Here is a 26,326-nt window from a genome sequence, read left to right as displayed (position 1 = left end):
GGCTTAACCCTTTATAATCAGCTAAAGAGGTGCCACTTAATTTTGATAAGCCTTACCATGTAGAAGTTTGACATTTGATAAATGGAGATTTTTCTTTTATAACTTAAAAAGTATTATTTCTCCTAATGAGAGATAATAGTTTAAATTTCAATTTTATTATTTGTATAAATATAAATAGAATATTAAATATATGTACATATATAACACCAGTCAAAAGTTGTCTCAAAAGATTTATTGAACAATCTTTATCTCCTTGTTTTAGAAGATTTTTTATAGGATTTTTTATAGTCTACCTTATTTCTTGTTTTCTTTTCTTTTTCTTTTTGAGACAGGGTCTCTCTGAGACAGGTCTGACTGTCTTATAATTCACTATGCAAACCAGGCTAGCCATGAACTCATAGAGACCCGCCTGTCTCCTGAATACTGGGTTTAAAGGCATGTGCTACCATGCCTGGCTAGTCTATCTTGTTTCTAAATTCACTGTTTTGTTCTATTACTCAACGATATACTTTTACTTGTAGCAGTTTCATAAGATGTGTGTGTGTAATTTAAAAATATTTTCAAATTTAAATATTTTGATCATATTCTTCCCCTTCCCCAAGTCCTTCCAGATCCTCTCACACTCAATACCCACCTAACTTTTAAATTCTTTTCAAAAAATAACCAAAATCCCAATACAAAAACAAAACCCCACCAAACCAAGGAAACAAAATAAAACTATCCTCCCAATCCAGACTGTACCCAAATACAGGTGAGAGTCAGTTTTCAGAAAAGCCTCAAATTCAACGATTCTTTTTGACATTTCAGAAGGAATTTTTTTTACCAAAAGTGGCAGATACCTGTGAATAGCTGATTTCATATTTTTATTACATATGTAAGCACAGGGAAGCTATGTGCAGTTCATTTATAACATACCTTGCATCACATTGGCAGTAGGGCAATGGAAGGGAGGGGTGACACAACACAAAGCAGTCATGGACTTTAGATAGTCAAAGTATTAAAATGTGTGGATTCTGGGTAGTAAGTGGGAATATAGATATTCATTACGGAAATCACTATTTCTAAACACTAGAAACTTTTCATTAAAGAATAGAGAAAATCAGCAAATGAAGTAGAACAAGTAGGATTGAAAGCCATAGACTATTGCATATCAGGTCTGAGTGTTTGAAACAGACCGAGGTTCCAAGTGTATATTTAGATTTTGTAGCTGAATAGTTCCATTTCCAATCGTAGCTCTACTGTGTAACCTTTATAACCCTGGACAGTTTACTTATCCTGACTATGTCTTAGTTTCTCAAATGATAAATCCAAACTATAAGAACTACTTCCTAGGTTTATTGTAAGGAGAAAATAAATTGGACCATGGAGAGCATTGAATGTAAACACTTAGGGCAGTGGTTCTCAACCTATGGGTCACAACCCTTTTGGGGTCACATATCAGATACTTACATTATGATTCATAACAGTAGGAAAAGTACAGCTATGGAGTAGCAATGGAAATAATTTTATGGTTTGGTGGGTTATCACAACATAAGGAACTGTATAAGGAAGGTTGAGAACCACTGCTCTAGTGTTTAGTACTCAGTTTATGCACAACAAAATGTTCGCTGTCATTGTTATTATATTCTTATTACTATGGCCATTACTTTTACTACACATATTAAAATTTTGTGGCCATCTTAACATTTCAGAAATTATGCCATCCAAAATATGGGGCCCATCCATCGCATGCTTGCCTTGGTCAATGTTTATCTGCTCTTTTGCAGGGAAATGGCTCATTCTAAGGCCAACTTGTCATTGTCTGCTCCCTTCCGGCCTCACATTGAGAACTCAGCACTGGACTTGTCAAACTACCGAACAGTCTCTTCGCTTGACCTCCTTGGAGACTTCCAACATGCCTCGAACACACCAGAGGAATCTTCAGTTTATGAGGAGGAGAGCGCCGCTGCCTCCATGCCCCGCCCACTGCGGAGCCGAGCCTTCTCTGAGAGTCACATCAGTTTAGAGCCACAAAACACCCGGGCCTGGGGAAAACAGCAGAGGGAATCATTTAGTAAAGGCAGTGAGACTCAGCCAGATACTCTTGGGGCCCGAAAGAAGGCCTTTCCTCCCCCTCGCCCTCCTCCTCCCAACTGGGAAAAATATAGGCTCTTCCGTGCAGCGCAGCAGCAGCAGCAGCAGCAGCAGCAGCAGCAGCAGCAGCAGCAGCAATGTGAAAAGGAAGAAGAGGAGGAGAAGGAGCAAGAGGAGGAGGGAGAGAAAGAGGAGGACCTACCGCCCCAGTATTTTAGTTCAGAAACCACTGGATCATGTGCCCCTATTACAGAGGAGCAGCCACAGTCCCTGAAGATGGGCCACCAGGAAGCCTCAAGGCAGAGTTCACAGAGCCTCCAAGAGCAAGAGGCCTATGCTGTGCATCCCAGCAATTTTGTGCCTGCAGTAAGGGGCTGCCCTGTAACCCAGCCTGAGAAAGCTCAACCTCCTTGCTATTACGGCACTCATGGACTGTGGAGGACAACTGAGCAAGAAGCTACTGTGACCCCAAAGTAAGTGTTTGGGAAAGATATTGGGGTCCCAGACCAGGCAGCCAGCAGCATGAATTGAATTTGTCCTCTCCCACTTGCCAGCTCTCTGACACTGATCCTTAGTCATGAATACATGAGTAGTACATAGTAGGTGCTCAGGAAGTGGAAGTTCAGGGTTTTATCCCTATCATTAAGAAAATATGGTATTGTGTCTCAGTGTATCTTTAATATATCTATGTATCAATATATCAATAATATATAAACCGTTCTTTGCCTGTCCTAGGCCTTCCCTGAACCGTGTGGTCTAGCAAAGTAGCCTGGGCCTCTGAATTCTTCCCCCAACACCAGTAGAAAGATGTTGCCTGGGCTAGACACTTACACAGTGATAACAGCTCAGTGCAGTCTTTGTCTTTTTCACGTCCTGCTTAGCATTTGCTTTGCATTTGCTCTGTCAGACAGTAAGCAATAGCTGACAGGGTAAGCTATGAGATCCAAATGGGATTGCGGACTGCCACATGACTCCTACATGATTACTGGTCTGGATAATCATGCTGTGTATCTGTCCTCTCTGCTCCCAAACAGAAACACCATGATCGCCATTGCTCAATGCCGGGGCTCTTAGCTCTCCGCCTGGCCTCTTTCAGAGCCCCACTGGGGATGAGCAGACAGGTGTCCCCTAATTGCTTGCTTTAAATCTTTTTATAGCAGGATCTTGCCTGGGAGGAGCTGCTATTAGAAGTACCTTGTTTATGTGACTTTTATGGACAGGCTAATCTTGTTACTTGGTTATCTGGAGCTGATTGAGCAGTTCTCTGAGGTGCCATAAAGAAAGCATTTATAAATCCCAGCTCCTGGGCTCTGGGAGAAGCCCTTAGCAGACCACATGTGGCTGCTTCTCAAGCTGCCTTATTGCAACTGGAAAATACGGTGCAGAAACTGTGCTGTGGTTGTTATGTAGCACAGCTGAGAGATTGAAAGGTTACCTGGCAGATAGTAGGCATTGAGTAATATTTCCAAAAGACAAAATAGATAATCAAATAAGTTTTCAATTAAGCATTTTCTATGTGCCAGACACTGCCTAGTGTTTAATGTACATGATTTAAGTTATTCTTCCCAACATCCCTGTTGGCCATTAATACCTCCATTTGACAAATGAGGCAGCTGAAGTTGAGCAAAATAAGGGACTAATTAATTCAGTATTATGCAGCAAAGACTCCAATCCAGATCTGTCTGCCTCTAAATCTAAGCTGCTACAGCTGCCATAACCACCTCCTCCTCATCTTCCTCCTCGTCCTCCTCCTCGTCCTCCTCGTCCTCCTCGTCCTCCTCCTCGTCCTCCTCCTCCCGTCCTCCTCCTCCTCCTCCTCCTCCTCCTCCTCCTCCTCCTCCTCCTCCAACCTCTCTCAGAAGGATCTTATTCTTCTAGTTGCCTGGGACTTTAGGTTATCCTCTCTCCTAGGGTGTCACGTGAAGTAGCAGTTCAGGCTGTGGATTTTCCTCCTTTATGAACTTTTCTTGTCTTGACCCAGGCGACTGAGAAAGAAATCATTATTACTAGGTATCTTATAACCCAGTCCAGAGATTATTTATGACAAATTATAAAATTCAGGGGAATACATTCGGTTGTACACAGCCTTGGCCTCCAGCTGCCAGAATCAATTCTAGATGTTTCTTCCAATGATAAAGATTTAAAGAAGAGCATCGTTTCCATCACAGCTGATGTTTCTTCACCTGTTTACCGCATGCTGAGCATGATTTTAAGTATTTTCATGGGCAGATCATTCCTCACATTCCTCTTTCTTCGGGTTGACAGTGTACAGATGCACCATGAACACAGTAGAGAGGACACTTTAAGGTCGGAACGTGTTAGTCTTTTTCTAGGCTAGCAAGAGGCTGTACGCTAACCTTTTATGGTGCTGGGAAGCAGCAGTGGCCATCACTGTAATTATCAAAGCAACCATTGGCATCCGATAGTGAGTTGTGCCGCTAAGTTGTGAGGTTAGACGGTCAGGTGTAGCTCTAAGTATCTTAAATTTAGAATGGGTTTATACTGACGCATTGATTTGGCCTCCCCAAACAGACCTAAGAAAGAGTTATAACTACTGTCCTCTACCTTTCAGAGGAAAAAGGAAAAGGGAGGGGATGTAACTTTGTCACAGACTCACAGCTAACCAGAAGCCAGGCAGTCTAGCTCATTGCCTACAGCATTGGTTTGCTATTTCAGGTTCTGGGAAAAGATTTTTTTTAGATCCTAGGAAGGTATAAGATTGGAGCCAATAGAAGGGTAAAGTTTTCGGTCTGAAATGCAAATAAAGACAGCCACATTTTAGCCATGTTAAACCATAGTATCTCTACCACACATTACCTTCTTAGATTCAGACTTGGTAGCACATATGGAAGGAAGTCATGGAAGTGATCAAATGTTGCTCCAGTCGAATGACCAGTGCCACTCTAGATCTAGTTGGCTTTGTGGAGTCTAAGCACGTCTGTCATTGCTCAGTGGAATGTTCTGAGCTTGCGTGCAATGTTGACTTTCAAATTCAGATTAGGTTCTTATAGATTTCTCGTAATCCCTTCTCTGTTCATGAAAGTAATGAGAAAAAGAACCCTAGAGCACAGTGCTTAACGTGAGCTACTGTAATGGGTGCAGGGCCATCGCTGCTGAGAAGCCGACTTTCCATGGGGCATGAGAATGTTGGTCTTTACAGTTTCTGAGAGCATTGGCATGTACCATAAGTCCTTATAAATAGGAGTTCTCAAAGTTCATTTATTTGTATTACCTTTACAATCTTCTTTGATATCAAAGACGCAGTTCAGCTAGAGAGGTCCTTACAAATAGAGCTTTCTAGAGTGCCAAGGTGTTCACTTGTCACTCTCACTGAGTGTAAAAGATAGAGGCACAGAGGTGGAGTCGGGTTGCCATTGGTGTACAGTTCACTGTCTACCGACCTGGGGAATATAATCTTACCTCTTGGTTCTCCATGATACTGCTACGTAAAGTGGTTATGGTGATGAATCAGTTGCATGTGTCCATATATACACGTGTATGCTGTGTACATGGGCGTTGCATGTCTTGGGACAGTTTCTAGAGTATAATAAGCACTGTGTATATATTAGTATTATAGTTCTAATCTTGCAAGCCCATGTGTAAAATAAATAGCTCCAGAGTGAGGAATATTGGCATGCCCGGGTTGCCTTTGTGTGATGAATTAAGAGACAGCATAGCATGAATCGGTAAATAGCTTTGGAAGCTTTTTAGCCATTATATTTGACCTTTATCTAAGAGCTACAAATAGCTACAGAAATGACTAATGACTTTCTCCTCTGTTCCCTTTCAAACAGCCAGAGGTTAGAAGGGGCTGGTGACACAGACAGTTGGATAGTAGGAATAGGCTGCCCAGCAAAGGGATCACAGACACACACACACACACACACACACACACACACACACACACACACAGACCCAAGTGGAGTGGACGTTGCCCTTGCACAGACCATAGGCAGAGTTATTCTCCCTTTTATCACTGAAACCTGACATAGCCTTCATTTTCCTTTACTTCCACCAGACCAGAAGCCAGGGTGGGGACAGAACTACTTTTTTTCTCAGGAGGAGAAATTCTCTTTCATTGCCTGGGGTTCTGAGAAACAAAATTTTACTCCCCCTGGCTTTGGTAACCCCAAGATAACATGGTCTGCTGCTACACTTGTTGAGCCCCTGGGCGTCACTGGGTTCATCTTCCCCATGTCATTCTGAACCCATGCAGGAGGCTGGGGCTAGTGAGAATATGCCACAAGTGGAAGGGTGCTGTCCCTTTTCCAGCCGAAGGGTTGTCATAGAGGAAGCAGTATAAGAGCTCATGTGATGGGCTGTGACAAATCCTGGCAGGGATGATGATCCCAGTATTCTGAGTGGTGACCATAGCTAAGGTCACAGGCATTGCTGTGGGACCTCTACAGCAAAGGGGATTTTTCAAGCAGGAGTGGCATCAGGATCAAAGATAAGAGTATGAGGCAAGTCACAGGGTACCTTTATGAACAAGCAGATCAGATAGAGCTAGACTGAGCGGGCTCTGTACTTAGTTAGAGGAGAGGTCGCCAAGCTTAGAGGAACACATTTCTCTGCTGCCCCTCGCTAAAGGTCATGAATCATTAAGGTGACTCATTTGTCATCAGAAGTCTACAATTTTGAGGTCTTGTAAGTTCTTCCATATTTTAATGGGGTGTTAATGACTGAGGCAAATGATAAAGAAGCCCTATGAACTACTAAGTTCAGGGACATCGAAGGAAATGGCAGTAGACTTCTTCATTCTTAAAGCTTACCTTCACTTGGCTTTTAGATCATCTTCACGTTACCTGTTTATGTTCGAATGTTGCTTTCTGTTTCATTGTATTATACCAGCTATGGGAAGTGCTGTCAAATATTACAGGTAGCGAAAACTAAGAAAAGAGAAGCCTCAGTGATCTCTCGACATACGTACTCAAATGGTCACCTTTTCTTTCTACAGACAAGAGTTTCAGCACTTCTCACCTCCTACAGGGGCCTCAGGAATCCCTACCTCTTACTCAGCTTATTATAATATCTCTGTGGCCAAGGCAGAACTGCTGAACAAGTTAAAACAGCAGCCTGAGATGGCTGAGGCAGGCCTGGGAGAGGAGGGAGTTGACTATGAACTGGCTCAAAAAAAGGTAAGGTATATCGCAGAGATTTTTAGCATTCAGTTAAGTATATGAAGGACAACTAGCCCTCCGCACCCTTTAGAATGTCTTTCATCCCTGTGTCTCAGTAGGGAAACCAAGCAGTCTCTCCTCAGTCTGTTCTCTAATGAGTAATACAGTATTAGCAGTAATTATTCTCTCTAATCCTTAGGGCTATCACAATGTAGGTGTGTGTGTGTGTGTTTATGTGTGTGTGTGTCTGTGTGTGTCTGTGTATGTGTCTGTGTATGTGTCTGTGTCTGTGGGTGTGTCTCTGTGTGTGCATTTTATTGGGAATTGAACCCAGGACCTTATGGTGCTTTGCTCTTGATCTAAGTGCTAAAACCTGAAAGATTCTCTCATTAGCACTATTGAGAGTATTTGGGATCAAATCTAGGGCCTAGCATGTGTTAGAAAAGCACTTAATGCTGAGCTGCACCCCTAACCTTCCTCCCTCCCTCCCCGCTCCCTACTCCTGGTAGTGCTAGGGCTGAACGCAGAGCCCTTGTACCGGCCAGGCCAGTGTTGACCACTGCTTTGCGGCTCTAGCCCTGTGAAGTGTTACTGTTGCCCCCACATTTTTACCAGCTAAAGGGGATTACCTTTTCCAGGGGTCAGAGACTAAATTATAGGTCCTGGATTGGATTTCCACGGTGCCATACTGTCCCTTTGAATTAAGCAAGCTAAGTCATTGCTTACAGTACATCAGAGCCCTGGCCAATGGCAGTGCCATTAATTTGTATTCTCTGTAAGTTTCTGTGAAAGAGAACAGACAGGCTAAGGAGAAATTATAGGCTGGCAGACTATTATTTATTTGCAATGATGGTCAATTATCTCTTGAAAATACAAAATAGAAAAATGGGGATGTTGTTGTTGTTGTTGTTACTCCAAGCCTTCCTTTCTTCCTCTAAGTACCAGTAGCCTAGTTTTTTAATCAAGTTCCTGGAATCATTTTGCCCCCACCCCTTGCACTTACCTATTTTATTTCATAAGCAGATAGAGTTGTCATGGCAACCTCAAAGGCCCAATTTGCCATTTTGTGGACATGTGAACTCAATGTAAATTGTTCGTCGGCCCATATTTCCCTTTCAGGACATGACTGGTAGGAAAACATAAGGCCATTTTCAAAAGCACTCCTTCCAGTTTCCCATCTGAAGCAAAATGTCAGGGAAATAATTGGACCATGGCAGTGTCAAATTTTATTGATCCAGATGTTCTTCCTTGGAGTCTATGTTTCTTGAACATGGCCAAGAGCTGGTCCGTGCTTATTCAAGGCCTGGCCTTTCCAGGGACAAACATAATGAAAGTCCAGCCAAGGGAAGAGAGATGACTGGAAATGGCAAAGAACAAAATAACAGAGAGTGATTTGTTAGGACTGCAGGTGGGGCAGGGCTATGTCTGTGTGTAAGGAAGAAGGGAGGAAAGGTCATCAATTTGCCATGTTCAAAACCAGATCAGCTCTGCTGAGCCTGTGACAAGTCTGCAACTGCATGCAGTCCCTTTCCCCAGCCCAAAGATGGAGAGCGCAGGTAGAGAGGAGCAAAGATTCCCTCAGTCCTCAGAGGTTGGTCTCCTGCATAAATAAATGACAGTCTACTTCCTTGACACTGACTGTTGAGTTTAAATGAGAACATGGAAGGTGACAACAATGTTGAGAATGTCTTGAAACCTAGTTATGGTTCCCCACTCACATCCCTGGATTCCTGCCTTATCAAGCGGATCTGGTTCTTAGCCCCATACTTGCAAGCACAATCATGATTTCCCTAACTTCTCCCTGACAGTGGACTTTGAAACCTCCTACTCTTGGTCACCATCATCATTCCAAATGAACTATAGAAAAGGAATGTATAAATGTAGGCATTCTCAGAATGCCCTAAACAGGAAAGTAATCTGATGACAATTCTTACCAATGTTGGGTCTTGGAAGGTCTCTAGTTCTATTTCTTATAGTCTTGGTTGCATTTTACAAATGTCACTTGGGTCCATGTTGGGTTCACCTAATGTCAAGAAGTTTGGTGGTGACGTGGTGATCCCTGTCAAACAGAGAGAGAAGGTAAACTGCTCATTACTTATCACTTGCTTAGGTTTCACTCCCAACCTATATTTCCTTCCCCCCAAAGTCCTTCCTCCCTCCATCCCTCCTTCCCTCCCTCTTTCCCTTCCATTTGTAATCTGTTCCTTTAGCCAAGGTTTCAGTCTGCATGCCAGGTTGTAATTCCCTTGCCTCTGCCTTCCAAGGGCTAGGAATACGCGTGCTCTATGAAGCCTAGGTCAGGTTCTGTTGATCTTCACGTTTCACCCTTTGTCTTCCGTATAACTCTTTTAGATTCAGCTCATTGAGAGCATTAGTCGAAAACTTTCTGTCCTGCGGGAGGCCCAGCGTGGGCTACTGGATGACATCAATGCCAACGCTGCCCTTGGAGAGGAGGTGGAGGTCAACTTAAAGCTGTCTCTGCAAGTCCAATGAGTTGGAAAAAGTATCATTTGTTTGTGGAGACCTGGACAAAGTGACCAACCTGTTGTTGTCACTCTCTCTGGACGACTGGCCCGGGTAGAAGGCAGCTCTCAGCATTGATGCCGAGTCTAACAGGAGAAAATTTACAGATGGGGTCCCTGGGGGATAAATGGAAGAAATAGCCTCTTTCCACCTTTCAGGGGGACTGAAAACAAGCATCAAAAGTGTAGCCACTAGCTTTATAGGTGCTCTGAAGATTTCCTCCTGCATCTTAGCTGTGTGTGACTATAGGCAAGTAGCCTTACTCTGTCTCCCTTGCTTCATTTACAAAATGAAATAAGCATACGATCTGTTTCCCGTATTTTCTGTGAGGGCTGAGGTAATCCAAGTTAATTGCATAAAATAGGGTCCCAAACAGAGTGAATATGGAATTAGCGCTAGCTGCTAATGGCGGTGTGGTGATGGTAGTGATAAAAGTGGGGGTAGTAGCAGCAGCAGCAACAGTACCAACAACAGGAAAAGCAGCATCAGTAGCAGCAGCAGTAGCAAATTTGCTTCTGATCTCCTTACTGCAAAGAGGCCCTCTGGTACAGGTTATTTCATTCGATGATTATATTTGAATTAAACTCCATTACCTTTCCCTATACAAGTGGCTTTGAGTCCACAGTAAGAGCTCCATCCACACACGCATAGACACAAACACACACCACACGCATGTCCACTCATACAGAGACACCATAGAGAAAGCATCGCCATGCTGTAATTTGTTCAGTACTGGAAGGGACTTAGATTGGCTTTGTCAGAGGCTTCCTCTGTGCCAAGCCAAGCGGTAGTCCATGGTTTAAAGACAGCCTAAAAGATAGAAAGAGGGGGTTGGGGATTTAGCTCAGCGGTAGAGCGCTTGCCTAGCAAGCGCAAGGCCCTGGGTTCGGTCCCCAGCTCCGAAAAAAAGAAAAGGAAAAAAAAAGATAGAAAGAGGTGATTACACACCCCTGTCCAAAACTGCTGTTGTACTTTTCTTCCTCTGGCTATGGGAAAAGGGAGGTTTGTGCATGAATGTGAACTTCAGAGCAGGGAATCTAAGGCTGATTAATTACCAAAATGCGTAGCTGCTCTGTGACTGCTTCCTTGGTGAAGGACTGCTGTGCAGATGCCTCGTGATCGGGATGGCATTTAATTGGTCCTTTGCTTCCCCAGTTGGTGCTGAGAGAGAAGAAGCAGCAGCTGACGAACCAGTTGGCAGATGCCAAAGAGCTGAAGGAGCATGTGGACCGCAGGGAGAAGCTGGTGTTCAGCATGGTCTCCCGCTACCTGCCGCAGGACCAGCTCCAAGATTACCAGCACTTTGTGAAGATGAAATCCGCCCTCATCATTGAGCAGAGAGAGCTGGAGGAGAAGATCAAACTTGGAGAAGAACAGCTTAAATGCCTCAAAGAGAGCCTGCACTTGGGGCCCAGCAATTTCCTAGTAATTACAGCAGAAGTGTGCACATTGCACCAGTGGAAAGGGCCTCAATCTTTAGGAGCAGTTTGTTAGCCAAGTATATCAAAACTACTTAGCAGATGAGTCCAGCCATCTACCTTGGCCAGCCATCAAGGAGAGCCTGGGAAGGCCCCATGCTTCTCTCCTATGGAGCTGCAGCGAGGTATGGCTACACTGCCATGCTCTTTCTCAGTAAATGAGACTTAAAAAGTGCCTTCATCTCTGTACCAGAATACCAAAGACTTCACAAACTCAATGCTCTCCCTTGCCACACTACCCTCCTACCCTCTTGAGGTTCAAAGCTAACCACAGTGCAATTTTCCCTCTTCCCTAGGGGATAGTGACCTAGCTAGCCATTGTCCCACACAGATGTGCTTGATTTGAATACATTCACCTCACACAGGTTTTCAGGGCCTGCCAAACCTGGCAGGAGGCGCGCGGAAGGGGGAGGTTATATATAAGGGCAAGCATGGAGTCTACCTGTGTATTCTTCCTCCCCTCTAGTAATAGGCTTAAACCAAGTGGTTCCATGTCTACCCTCCCCAACACCTAGTTGTCAGCACTGTTACCGTGGCCTTCACCCTGTCTTCACATGATGGACCTGTCTCTTTGTATAGTATCCTGTCCTGATATCACTAGGAGATTTGTGCCAGGGTTTCGCTCTCCAAGCCTCTAACATTTCTCTATGACAGTTGACTTTGCAACGCAGCTTCATTACTGGGGAAGAGGGTTTTTATCGTATTTCAAATGGTCTTTGATTGTATTTATTATGTTTTCCTTTTTTTTTTCTTAACTAATGAGACAAGAAAAAACAAGTTAGGCAGAAGGAAAACATAAACCTTAAGTCTACCCTGGCTAAGGAAGCGAGTGCCAAGGCCTTGAATTCTTCCTACCACGGCTTCTAATAGCTAATAAATCTCTCCCTTGAACTTATAGCCTCCCTGCCATAGCTTAGCTATGTGCTTCCTTAAGGGCTGGATGACTATTACCTTAACATTCCCAAGTAGAGTTCAATGGTTTTTAACTGCCCTTTGAAACCAGAGTGCTCTCCTATAACTGAAAGATACAGGATACATGAAGGAAAGAAAGCGAGTGTGGAAGGCATTCGCCTAACAACTGCTTTTCCAAACAGTGGCTAGCTCAAGGAACTAAAACCAGGAGAGTATTTTCAGCCAGGGCCAAGCCTCGGAGCAAATTATGATTCATCCAGGATCTAGACATATACTATTCCTCCTGTCTTCGGGGCCTGTGGTAAAGCATCCTACTAGAGTGGGATGCCTGAAATCTCTGATAGTACCAAAACCTGTAAATAAGCGCCAATTATTAATGTCATCACTGAGGGCACTAAGAAGGGACTAAAGAAAGGCTGCCTGTATAGCATGGATACACTGGATAAATAGATGATTGATGATCCAAGTGGGATGGAGCAGAAGTTCATCACACTACACAGAGTGGCACATAATTTAAAACTGATCAGCCATTCAACTCTACAATGTTCCATTTAACGTCGTCAACCATGGTTGAGCATGAGAACTGAACCTCTGGCAAGTCGAACCGCAGGTAAGAGGGATTGACATGCAAAGCACTAAAGCTGTTGCTCTCGCCAAGACCTGACATTGGTAGCCAGCTTCTGTCCTGGAAAAGCGTTCAGGTGGGCAATTGCAAGAGGGGACTTATCACCAAGCCACCCTTCTATCTAGCTCAGTCTTCTGTTCCCTGCTAACTAGGGACATTCCTTGATGATATCGCCTAACAACCCCCCAGAAGCCCAAAACAAACCAAGCCCTGACATCACCACCTGCTACCGCTGAGTTCCTCAGGGTCCATGGACATTCCCTGTAGCTTCAGTGTTACTTCATTCAACCAAAGAATTTGCTAAGGAACTTCACGGCTGCTACAAATACCGGCCACCGTCTTCCATTCTCTGCACACTGTGTCTGACAGCTATGGGAGAATCTTGGCTGGCAGGGTATTCTGAAGGGGCGGGAACCTTTTCTGTGAGCCATTCGGTATGCTTTTTAGTGCTGCCGCCTCTGCAATAAGCACTGTTTATCTATCAGTACTGCCATTCTCCCCTCAAGTGCAAGATCACAAATTATTCAATATAACCCTAAGAGTATACTGAGTGGTGAAGCTCAGTAGCTGCTATGCTGTGCTGTGCTATGCTGTGCTGTGCTACGCTATGCTATGCTGTGCTATGCTATGCTGTGCTATGGTGTGCCACACAGTACTGTGCAGCGCTGTGCCGCGTTATGCTGTTCTGTGCTATTTTGTTCGGGATGGCTGCGAGTTTACCCAAAGGAAAATTGAGAGAGGTAAGGAACTGCTTTGACTAAAAGCCACATTTGCCTTACCTTTTTTATAATGTAATGGGCCCTAGGACAATCAATAAGGAAGTTAAAATGTCTTATATTAGGATAGTGAGAGTTATGTGGTCTGTCATTCCAAGATGCGTTTGCCTACAGTAGAACAAGGAGTGGTCACTTTACTGGATATCATGGCCATAGGTTGGGTATTTGTAACCCTCATTAGGTTTATTGTACCTTAAGTATATGATACCAAAATACTATTAACTGTGGTTTGTCTTTGTTTGTTTGTTTGTTTGTTTGTTTGTTTGTTTGTTGCTTTGGCATTGTTAGAGATGGAACCCAACACCTTATGTATACTGGGCAAGTGCTGGATCACTGAGCTACAGCCCCAGCCTTAATTCTCAGTTTTTATCACTTGTCTCACCTCCAAGTGGGTTGTACAGTTGCATTCAGAACACAGGGTGAATTTCCAAAGCATTTGAAAGATAACTTCAAAACTATACTGGGTTCCAAAGCTCAGTAGACTGAACTAACACTGGTGTGCCCTATGCCTGCTGTGGCCTTTCTACAGGGACGGGCATCGCTGTAAATTGCCAGTGCTACTTGCCATGGGTTATCTCTCTGGTCTTGGTTTCTAGGATCAGCCATCTTACAAGGCCTCTGAGAAGATAGCAGCGTGAACATAGGTTAAAAGATTGACCCGCCCCCTCAAAAGTTGCTGATTGGCCCCTCTTTCCCTCCAAATATTTATATAAATCTCATTGGATAATAGGAAAGAAGGGTAGTGGATACAAAGGAATCGATGCAAGGTTGCTATCCTATGCCTATTCCTTTCCCAACCCCAGGACTGTAGATAATTGACTCCCCTCAAATCCCACAATTGAAGACTCAGCTAAGAGAAAAGTAAATACCCAAGGGTATTTACCTAAGGGAATAGGATGGATGTACTGAAATTAAAGCCCTAAAAAGGGAGAGATTGGATGTACAGGAAAGGAAAGAGAATAAAAAAATGAAAAACCTCTTTGAAGATTGGCTTCATATTTCTGTTTGCCATTTGACCTCATGTGCCAAGAAAGGTGCCTAAGGGGTACCAGAACCACACCGTCAACTCTAGGCTCCCTGGATATACTCCTTTTCCAGTAACAAGCCTCAGATGGAGGATGTCAAGTGTCCTTCTGGCTGTGTCTACCAGTGTGCAACTTGGTAACTCTCTCTCTCTTTGCCAGAGGAGCTATGTATGCCAGTAATAATTATGTGGCAGAATATTGTATTATTTGAAAATTAAATCCTTAGAAGGGGGTGGGGTGTGGGGCAGTGTATATAGATAAAGAATCAGTGTTTGCTGTATAATTTCGGGGAATTGTCTATCCAATGTAATGCTATTATTTTTCTGAATCTTAATGTTCCTGCATTGTGTCCTCCACCACTCCCACCGTGGCTGGCATTGATGTGCCTGCTATGTTGTCATCAAGGGTCAGACTTCAATAAAAGGTGCTAAGGACAAAAGGACTTGTCTCTGATGTTTTGCTTGTGGCATTGAAATCCTCTAATCCTGGTGAAAACAGTAAAAGGGACCTGGCTGCTTATCTGTAGTCTTCCTCACACAGCTGTATGACCAAAGTCTTATTCATATTCTTAAACTTAAAGCCTGACACCTTAGGGATAGTTTTAATAATGCTCCATTCATTGTCACCAGTAAAACAACAGGGTTTGCCATAGCCCTCTTAGTGGAATAGGTTTGAGAGCTCTATCCTGCTGTCACTACCGAAGGATAAAAGTAATCAGCAGTCTTACCCAGCACTAATACGTTACAAATGTAACCCAGAAGACTTTTATTGTCTTGATTTTATGCTTATCCTAAATCCAGTCTTTCTTGCCTCGTATTAATCACAGACGTCCAAATCAATTAATCAAGGTTTCCAGATGCGAGGTTGATATATCTCTTAGCTTCTTTTTGCACTGTGATAACAGTGTATCTGAGACTGTAATTTACAGTAAATAGTTCTAGAGGCTGAAAAGTCCAAGATCGAGGGTCTGGCACCTGGTGAGAGCTTTTTTTTCCTGTGCCTCATGACAGAAGGAGCAAGAGGAGAGAAAACAAAAGGGATCAGAGTCAAAGCTTAAGGCCTTTCGTAATCGGTAGCAATATAGTCTTCAAGGTGGAGGCCTAGGCCTCATGTCTCCTATTAGGCTCCCATCGCAGTTACAGTAAGGATTAAGTTTTCAAAACCTACCTTTTGGAGATAGATCCAGACTATAGCAATATACAAAATCAAAGGAGCAATCTGAAAAGGAAATAAAATAATCCATGACAAAGATAGGATAAATGATTGAGGTGATGGCTGTATCAATTACCTCATGTGATCTACACATTGATGATATATAGAAACATCATGTTGTACTCCAGAAATGGATACAATTATTGTGAGTAAATTTCAAAAACAAAATAAATGGGTTTAGAGGGGAAATAATTTGATTCACCATAGCATAGGAAAGCATAAAATACCTGGAAATATATTTACAAAAATGCAAGATTTTCCATTAAAAATAAAATGCGGATAAAAGAAGTTGGGGAAGCTCTAAACAGAAAAATACCCCATATTCATCATTTATGACATAGTATCGCTAAGGTGATTATATACCTCAAACTGATTTGCAAATTCAACCTAATTTTATGGAAATTTGCTTCATTTGCTGAAATTTCAATAGTATCCTAAAATTTATACAGAATTGCACGGGGCTCAGAATAGCCAAACTAGCTTTAAAGAAAACAAGGTACAGAACTTAGACTTCCAAATTTCAAAATGTATTAAAATTAAACAGTACAGGAGATAGTTCTTTACAAGCACAGGGACATACATATAAATACATTGAAATAAAGAGAATTAAGAAATAAACCTTCAAAATTATAGTAATTTTCAACAAAGGGGCCAGGTCCAAAAAGGAGCAGAGGATGTGGCTCAGTAGGCGCTTGCAAGCATGAGGATCTTAGCTCAGCTCTCCACCATCACGGTAAAAGCAGGGTGTGAGAGGACACGCCTATATCCCCGGTGCTGGGGGCTGAAGACATGAGCGCGCTCTCTAGTCAAATCAGTGAGCTCCAGGTCTACCAAAGAGATTCTCTCTGAAAACAAGGTGCAGAGCAAGAAAAGAAATAATCACGCGTGTCCTCTGGCCTCCACAATCTCTGACAAATATGAACCTATACACAAGGCACATACATAAAATTGAGACAATTGTTTTTCTGTAGTGTTGGTCTCACTGGGTACCTAAAGAGGAAACATAACTTTGGACAAAAGACACTGCTCCAAAGAATATGTATCAGTCTGCTTGGATTTCTGTACTATAATAGCACTACACTGAGTAATCTAAAAAGAAAAAAATCTTTTTAAACATACAAAGTACTCTCATAACGACTTGGATAGGCCCGCTCTCCCTGCCCTTGGTTACAGGTGATGGGTTCACATTTTCTAGGCTCAAGGATGGGCGGCCTCTGCATGCCACAGGTGTCTGAGTGGCAGCACGGAGCTTGCTGGGCAGGAGGTAGGCGCAGATCAACTGGGTCAGCTATTTAAAGGTGGTCTGCAGCACTGGCCGAAGGGGCACTTGAAGCACTGTCACATAGGTGCCCCGCAAGCAAGCCCAGAAAAGCAGCTCAGCCTGGGGAGCCTGGCGCCTCTCCCCCAATGAGGGCCAGGCCAGGCAGAGGGTGCTCCATGTTTGTCAAATCACATTCATAGGCACAGCTTCAGACGTCAGCAGGACATGGAGAAAGCAGGCTGACCCGGCCACAGCCCCACATGACCCACCCATCGTCTCTAGGTGCTGGTGTTTCAATGAGGCCCTGAGGGGAACGGCAGCTGTCTTCCACCCAGGACCACCCATAGGCCTCCCAGCTTCTCTCTCCCCAACAGGGCACTGTGCAAGGAGTCAAACAAAACAAAATAAAACAAAACAAGACAACAATAACAAAAAACAAACAAACAGAAAACAAAAACGAGGCACGGATGTCCAGGCAAACTCTGGCTCAGGGGACCCAACTGAAGCACATGATCTTTTTAAAAAAAATAGCAACACCAAAGGACAGACATGGCCCCCCAGAATGAGCCCTGACAGGTATGCCTGCAGCTCCAGCCAGAGTCCTGCCTTCAGCAGCTAAGTGCATGCTCCCAACAGCAGGGCTGCTCCACAGTGATGCCAGCTGCTGCTGTCATTGCTGTCACTGTCCACTGAGAAAGGCCAAGTGCCCTTTGGTGCATCTGTTGGCGTAGTGACCTTTTTCACCACACTTGTAGCAAGTGACTTGCTCCAGCGGCCAGGGTCCCGCGTGCCTGCACTGCTGTCTTGACTCTGCATGACCTTAATGACCTGTGGGACTCTCTTTGTTCGAGGCTGTGTCTGTTGTGGCAGTGGGGATGGCTCAGTGGTTCCCATGGGCAGTTCAAATCGAGGGTGCATGAATTTACACGATGCTCCCACAGGGCAGAATCCAACAAGGTAGTTCACACAAAGGACTCCCTGGGTGTGCTGATACCTGCATAGGGGACCGTGCCTACAGAAGCTGCAGTCATACCAAGGGCAGTCCTTGATCTTGGATTCAGGGTCGATGTGCAGGAAGGAGCAATCCTTACCGCTGCATTTCCCGAACTTGGAATAAGAGTAGCACTCCAGCATCTTGGTCATGTCATATTTATGCAAGAACTCACACTGGTCCCCTTTCTTACACAGTCCTCTCAGCCAGTGTTGGCATACAACTGTCTTCTCACCACTAATGTGGCAGAATGGGCACATGCCCCCTTTGCCACAGGCAGCTTTCACAAAGAATTCACAGACAGCAGCCCCAGACTTATCCATGCTGGGGAAGGGCAGCCGCTGTGCCCCAAGCTGCTGCTCCATGGTGATTTCTAAGGCGAACTTGTTATGATCTATGGTTCCTGTATGGCAGCTGCGACCTCAGGCCCAGCTCCCCCTCAGGTCTCTCAGCAACTCTCTGCACCTCACACCACCTCTCCCTGCCCCCCTCTCACTTGCCGCTGCCTACACTGAGTAAATTGAACAACAAACACTGGTTTCTTATAGTTCTCGAGCACACAGGAAGTCCATGCCAGCACTAACTGAACTTAGTGAGTCATCAAGAAAAGGGGGAGAAAGAGGAGGAAGGATGAAGTTGGGAAAATGTGTTAGATACAAATACAAGAAGATTTGAAAGGGGGATGGAAAAATATGATCATGTTTCATTTGTATACATATATGTAATATTCAGAGAATAAAACAATTATTTTTTAAAAGGATCAAGATAGAACAGATTCAGTGTTGATAAAGGACCACGTCCTATTGTGCAGATGGATCCTCCCCGTACCCTGGAGAAATAAATTTGTCTCTAGTCTTTTCTGTTTCATAGAAGGCCACTAATCCAATTGAGGGCTACGTGACTGTGATCTCATCTCCACAGAACTGTTTCACAAGGGCCCCTTCTCTAAATGCTCTCATCTTGCAGAGCATATAAATTTCAAGAAGCTACAAATATTCGGTCTGTAGAAACATGTATAAAGTAAGCATAGATAAGTGGTCATGTTTACGCTTCATACAGATATATAAACAGGCACCATAATGAAACCCATTTATAATGTATCCTTTATACCTGCCAAGATAGGTACAATAAAATGATTAATAAAAACTAAGTAGTAGCAAATGTTAATGAATCTATAGTCAAATCAGAGTGCTCAGACATTGGTTTTTGTTTGGTTGGTTGGTTGGTTGGTTGGTTGGTTTGGTTCAGTTTTTAGTTTTTGTTTTTGTTTTTGTTTGTTTTGTTTTGTTTTGTTTTGTTTTCCAGACATTGTTGAGAGGGATCTAAAGTGATGAAGACACACCAGAGAACAGCTTGATAGTTTCTCAAAATGGTAAACCAAGTTTCCACAAGACTCAGCAATCCTACTCCTCTGTATACACTAAGACCAGTGAAAGCAGGAGTTAAAACAGTGTACTGGGCTGGAGAGATGGCTCAGGGGTTAAGAGCACTGACAGCTCTCCCAGAAGTCCAGAGTTCAAATCCTGGCAACCACACGGTAGCTCACAACCATCTGCAATGGGATCCGATGCATTCTTCTAGCGTGTCTGAAGACAGTGACACTATTCTCACATACATAAAATAAATAAATCTTTAAAACAAATTAAAAACTAAACCATGTACATGAATGTTCAAATCAACATTATTTATAATATAGCAAAAGGTAAAAATAAATACCCCACTAACTGAGGAATAAATAAACAAACTTGGATGTCTATGTAGTGGGATATTACTCAGCTATAAAAATTGATAAAATATTGATAAATGCTACAATAGGGATGAATCTTAAACAAAATTTTTCATTAATTATTCACTTTATATCCTAATCACAACCCCCTCTCTCCTTTCCTTCCAGCCCTACTCTTACAAATCTGCCCCCCATTACCCCTGCTCTTCTCTCAGAGAAGGGAAGACCCCCCATGGGTACCTCCCCACCCTGGAATACCTGGTCCCAATAGGACTAGGCACATCCTCTCCCACTGAGGCCCAACCAGGCACTGCAGCTAGGGGAAGGAGATTCAATGGCAGGGAAAAGGCCCAGAGACAGCCCTGCTCCAACTTTATATATATCCGTCAACATACTTTATACTAAGTGACAGTGAACCAAAAGCAAAGGACTGTGTTCTATGATTCAATTTATCAAAATGTGTACAATAGGTAAGTCTCTGTAGGCAAAGGGCACATTAGTGATTCTCATGGCCTAAAGACCAAGGGAGTGAGGATGTTTGAGACAGAGCATGACGTTTCTGTGGATGACAATGAGAACATTCTAAAATTAGAGTATCATCATGGCTACATGACTCTTCCAATGCATTATAAAGCTATTGAATTAAGTGCTTTTACTTTGTTAGTCACAGATACATGGATTGGTTCTAGATATATTTTATAGAAAATATTCTTTGTTTCCCTCAGTCTCATTCCCATATAAAAAGAACAAAACGAAAGAGAAAAACCCATACCTGATCATCCTGATGCCAAGCACAGAGTTCATTCCTGGATATACAGTGGGACTTCTATAAATCATGATTTCCTCCGCTCACTGTGCTCTGCCCACAGGATAAAGATTTCCTTGGACTTACTTGCAGGTAAAATATTTCCAGGCTAAGGAATCTCCCACAGAAAGGAGAATTTCTGATAAGCATAACACTGCCATTATGAACATTATCCATCCAGGGGTAAATTGCAGGCCACTTGTAAGATGACTGAATACAGACTGAAGAAAATGCTCCATTCTGAGCAGAAAGGGAACGACTACCTAATCTGCAAGTTGTCTTCTTGGGCTCCAATTTGAGGAGAGTTGTGAGAGAGTCACATCCTCTGAGGTGGATTCCTTTACCCCAGGCCATATATGTTCACACTATTCAACCATCACACATTTAAAAGAAAAATATTCATTAGATCTTTAAAACTTCCTTGTGGTTTTTAAATTTTCTTATTTTTTAAATAAAAGTTTAGGATTGTATCAGCATGTTTTACTATTTGTAAATTACATGGAGAGAAGTGTGGGAAATGATCTATTCATTATTTAAAAGTGGAAGGGGCCACACACCCACCTCAAAAATAATAACCCAGAATTCCTCCTGTCGAAAGGAAATGCAGGGACAAAGTGTGGAGCAGAGACTGAAGGCCATTCAGGGACTGCCATACCTGGGGATCCATTCCATATACAGACACCAAACCCAGACACTATTGCTGATGCCAAGAAGTGCATGCTGACAGGAGCCCAGTGTAGCTGTCCCCTGAGAGACTCTGCCAGAGAATGACCAATACAGAAGTGGATGCCCACAGCCAACCATTGGACTGAGCACAGGGACCCCAATGGAAGAGTTAGGGCAAGAACTGAAGGAGCTAAAGGGGTTTGCAACCCCGTAAGAACAACAATACCAACCAATCAGACTCCCAGAGCTCCCAGGGACTAAACGGCTCCAGCTGCATATGTAGGAGAGGATGGTCTTGTTGGGCATCACTGGGAGAGGAGCCCCTTGGTCCTGTGGAAGTTTGATGACCCAGGGTAGGGGAATGTTAGGGTGCTGAGGCAAGAGTGGGTGGGCACGTGAAGGAGCATCCTCATAGAGGCAGGGGCTGGGTAGAGGGGATAGGGGGGTTGTGGAGGAGAAACTTGGAAGGGGGAATATAACATTTGAAATGCAAATAAATAAAATACCAATAAAATATGAAAAATGGAAAAGCTAGAAGTTCCTCATCCTTCTAATTCCTCTGTCCTAATGAAATTGATAAAGCAATATGTGATTGTATAGCACTTTATATATATACAATATGAAAATATACAATCAATTTTTATCTTGTTTCAGCAACATAAAACCAATTCTTGATGTTCACAGCTGTAAACAATTCATTAAGTTCATGAATCTCTTTGCTATTAAATTAACTAGACTATTTTACATTAATTTTCAGCAGAGATTAATGGTACAGTGAACATGAGAATAAAGATATCTCTTCAAAATACTGATTTAATTTCCTTGGCTTATTCAGTCAGAAATAAAATCACTGGGTCAGATCATGTTCATACTTTTAATTTTCAAAGAACTCTCTTACTCTTTTCTAATTTACTGCTTATCTAGCCTACCTTCTCTGCACCTATGTGTAAGAATTCATATTTGTTTTGGGCTTTTTCCCTTATCTTTTTGATAACAACTATTAGCAAGAATGTTGGTGACCCTGAAGGGCATCATCTTAAATAAAATAAGTGAAACATGGTATGAAAAAATGCTTCATGATCTCATGAAGATACAGACTCTAAAAGTGTTTAACATATAGAAACCAGTTGTCTTGTGATTACTGGAGGTCGGGACATGAGGATGCTAATGGTGCAAAGATACATTCATGAGGGTAGGATGTGAGTCTAGAGGTTGAATACTCAACAGGACAACTTGGATTAGCAGCAGTACTGCAAGGTATACTGGAAAGTTACTTAGAACATACATTTAAGGGTGCTGTTTCAATGAAACTGGGAAGAAAATGGGACTTTTACTAGTGTGACTCTTCACTATATATACCTATATCAAAATATCATGTTCTTAAATATACAAATATTTTTTCTTAAATATGCAAATGCTCTCAAATATATGAACCTTTATAGATATATTCACTTTTTCACTAAATAAAAATCATAATAAGAATGTTCAAATGCCTATCCCAGGTATGGTAAATTATTACTGCAAAAGAGCATCGTTTACACAAGGTTGGGTTCTACTACTAGGAAATCTAGGTAATGTCGTCTTTCCGTGTGTTGTTCAATCAGGACTGAAGGATAAATGCAAGGCTCTGGTCTAAATAAGTGTAAGATGCTATGCTCTGTCTGTAACCTCAACGTCTCACTTTCAGAATTGTGGTCCTCCATATTAAAGTAGCTCACTGTCCCTAAGTGAAAGAGCTGCACGTCTTTGAATCTTCATTTCCCTCCCTCAGCTAGTCATTTCCTATCTTAAAGAAATATTAATGGAATTCACCTCCTCCAGCACTGAGTTGGTTGTATTTTTGCTGAGGAAATCATTTGGGAAAAGGCCACGAATGAAGAATCTTCCTGACTTTAAAATGCCTTGGGATAAATGGGAATAAATCAAAGTGCTTAAAGACTATACAGTCCTTGCCCTGATTCCTTTCATTTATCAGTTTGGTAAATGTGAACCAGCAGACTAAACTCATTAGTAGACAGAACAAATGACAACTTCTAATTGAGAAAAATCTGTATTTGAGATAAGCTTAAAAGGATATTGTTCCAAAGACTTATAAATGACTATATATTTAAAGACTTTTTACAAATATAGAAACATTACTTATCTTGTAGCAAAGTAGGTAAGAGTAAATAAAGGCAGATGGAGAAAACCAATGAGATTGTGAATGAATTAGATAATGCTATCTATTTTGGACAGGATTTAGTCACATCCCCACATGCTGGTAGCTATTTTCTTTATCAAATAAGCCTGTCATAAGAATCAAACAATTAATAAAAATCTTCTGTAAACAATTCTGTAGTTCACACAGGGCAGCCTGATATGGAAGCGATATCAGTCTTCTGGACCTTGCTGGAATGACACTCAGATGTCATATACCTGACACCGTCTCTGCCACACTCAGCAACTCATGTCCCTCTCAGTTCGATGAAAGGGGCACTGTGGTGAGCATTAAAGAGTTAACTCTGTCTTAGGCCAGACTCTGAGAATAAAGTGTATACACACCGGGCTCACAGCTGGTCTTCAAGCAGCCACCTGACCCAACCTCGTCCAAATGGTCTTGCTGCTCGGAGAATGAAGTTCAAAGTCTTTACATATGCTTTGACTTCTGTAGACGTCTCTGACTCCTGACATCTTCCTAGGCTTCCTGACACATCCTAAGTTCAAGCTTATTCTGCTTATGAACCCTGAAGCCTCATTGCTCTGTGCTTTCTCTGTCTTCAAAGGTCTCCTTCAGTATTTCCCCACATGGCTGAATCCACTTTACTACTAGGATATAAATTCACATTTTTACTTATTCAGATGTAGTCCTTGTTATTGTTAATAATATTGTCCATGAAAAACAGTCTTGGAATTTTGATGGGAATTACATTGAATTTATCAATTGCTTTTGGTACGATGGCCATTCTTACAATAGTAATCCAATCAACCGATAAGCACAGGAAATCTTTACATCTTCTGATGTCTTTCATTTCTTTCTTCAATGTCTTAAAGGTTTGATTATACAAGTATTTAATTTGCTTGGTTGGAGTTATTCCTAGAACAATTATTTTTATTTTTCTTTAAAAAATTGTAAATTATTTCTCCCTTATCTTTTTCCCTCCAAATCTTCCAACTTTTCTCTTCTGCCCCCTCTCCTTCAGATTCATGGCCTCTTTTTTTCTAATCATTATTGCATGTATATATTATATGCATTCATATATATGAATATATATTTATACATAATAGTATATTATATTATATAATGAATATTATATATTCATTATATAATATAAAGAAGACTACATATATTGTGTATTAATTTTGTCTCTTCCTATTTTGCTGAAAGTATTTATCAGTTGTGGAATAGCTGATAAATGGAATCTTAGGCAAGGCCACTAATGTATAAACATACAAAACAAACATACTTTGACTTCTTCATTTCCTATGTCTGTCCCCTTGATCTTCTTCATTTAATTGCTCTAGCTAAGACTTCAAGTTCAATATTGAAGAAATATGGGGAGAGTGGTATCCTTGTCTTGTTCCTGATTGTAGTGGAAATGCTTTGACTTTCTCTCCATTTATGCTTATGTTGGCTATAGGATTACTGTAGACTGACTCTATTACGTTTAGGTTTATCCCTTGTATCCCTAGTCTCTCCAGGGCTTTTATCATGAAAGGGCATTAGATTTTGTCAAAGACCTTTTCTGTGACTAATGAGATGATTGTATGGTTTGTTGTTGTTTGGTTTTGGTTTCTTGGGTTTTAAAGGCTTTGTTTTATTTTGTTTTTCTCTCTTAGTCTGTTTACACCAACATGCCTAGCTATAATCTTGTTTTCTTTGTTGGATCTTTGGTTTTTGTTGTACTTTTGGTATCAGAGCAATAGCAGCTTCATGAAAAGAGTTTACAGATGTTCCTTCAGTTTATTCTGTGGAATAATTTGAAGAGTATTGACTTTAGGACCTCTTTGTAGGTCTAGTAGAACTATATGCTGAATCCATCTGGTACTTGTTGGGGTTCCTACAAATACCAAGGCAAGGCAAGAAGGAAATTCAACACTACTCAGTAGTTGGTATTGGTTGAAACTCCTAGAGTTTGACACCAGGCAGTTTATTGTTACACATTGAATTTCAGTACAAATTTGGAAAACTGTTTTCTGATAAATATCTCAATCCCATGTACACAATAAAGTTTAAGGCAAAGAGCATGTGACCTCTTCCATAAAGATTGGGTTTACAGCTTAAGGGCCTAGGGTCTGGTGTGGTCTCTTGTCATTCGACAATGTTGGGTTACCAAGGTATCAAGTATCAAGTACTCCTCTTAAGGATGGGTCTATTGACTGAGAAACAATGCTCAAGATAAAGGTCTGGGGAGCATGGGTCTGGCATAACCATAATGGTCTGGGGATTCAGGAATCTAATGTTTTGAACATTATGTATCCTGGGAGTCTTTTGCGGTCTCAACTCTTTGGTGTTCTGTATGCCACATGGACCTTGGTAGGTACCTTTTTCTTTAAATTGAGGAAAATTTCTTCTATGATTATGTTAAAAAATATCTTCTGTGCCTTTGATTTCCTTCCCCACATATTATTCTTAAGTTTGGACTTTTCATAGTGTCCCAGATGTCCTAGATGTTTTGTGCCTAGATATTATTTTTTGAGATTTAATGTTTTCTTGGACGGAGCTATCCATTTCTTCTACCTTGCCTTCAATGCCTTAGACTCCCTCTTTCTCTTCATTCAGTCTGAGTTTTTTGTTTGACTTCCTGGGTTCCTCATTCTGAGTTTTATTTCAGTTTGGCTTTCCTTAAGTGATTTTTTTTTTTACATTCTACTTTCATGTCTTGAATTGTTTCATCTGATTGTTTGTATTTTTGTGATCTTCATTAAGGCATTTATTCATATCCTCTAAGGTTCTTGAACATACTCATAATTACAACTTTGAAATCCTCGTCTTGTGCTTCAGCTAAATTACCTTCCCCTGGACCTGTTACAAAAGGCTTCTGCGGGAAACATAAGCTGTCCTAGTTATTCCTGGTGTGATTTTTTTTATGCTGGCATCTAATCCTCTGGAATTATGATGTTTAAGGTGTTTCTTGATGTAGCTATTTGGCCATG

The 26,326-nt window shown here is 42.0% G+C and overlaps 1 protein-coding gene and 1 pseudogene across 1 annotated transcript in view; one reads left to right on the top strand and one right to left on the bottom strand.

Annotated features, from left to right (window-relative positions):
• Shroom4 (shroom family member 4) overlaps positions 1-11,547 on the top strand; it is a 206,220-nt gene extending 194,673 nt beyond the window's left edge. The window contains 5 exon segments of the mRNA XM_032890213.1: positions 1,767-2,546; positions 7,031-7,211; positions 9,546-9,665; positions 9,667-9,828; positions 10,872-11,547. Of these exon segments, the coding sequence (XP_032746104.1) occupies positions 1,767-2,546; positions 7,031-7,211; positions 9,546-9,665; positions 9,667-9,828; positions 10,872-11,210 (1,582 nt within the window). The 3' untranslated portion in view covers positions 11,211-11,547.
• Positions 11,548-17,662: 6,115 nt separating this feature from the next.
• LOC116889093 lies at positions 17,663-18,391 on the bottom strand (annotated as a pseudogene).
• Between the last annotated feature and the right edge of the window lie 7,935 nt (positions 18,392-26,326).

The sequence above is a fragment of the Rattus rattus genome, chromosome X (assembly GCF_011064425.1).
Source record: "Rattus rattus isolate New Zealand chromosome X, Rrattus_CSIRO_v1, whole genome shotgun sequence".
NCBI lineage: Eukaryota > Metazoa > Chordata > Mammalia > Rodentia > Muridae > Rattus > Rattus rattus.
Note: the sequence above shows the minus strand (reverse complement) of the source record. Positions and strands in the feature narration are given on the sequence as shown.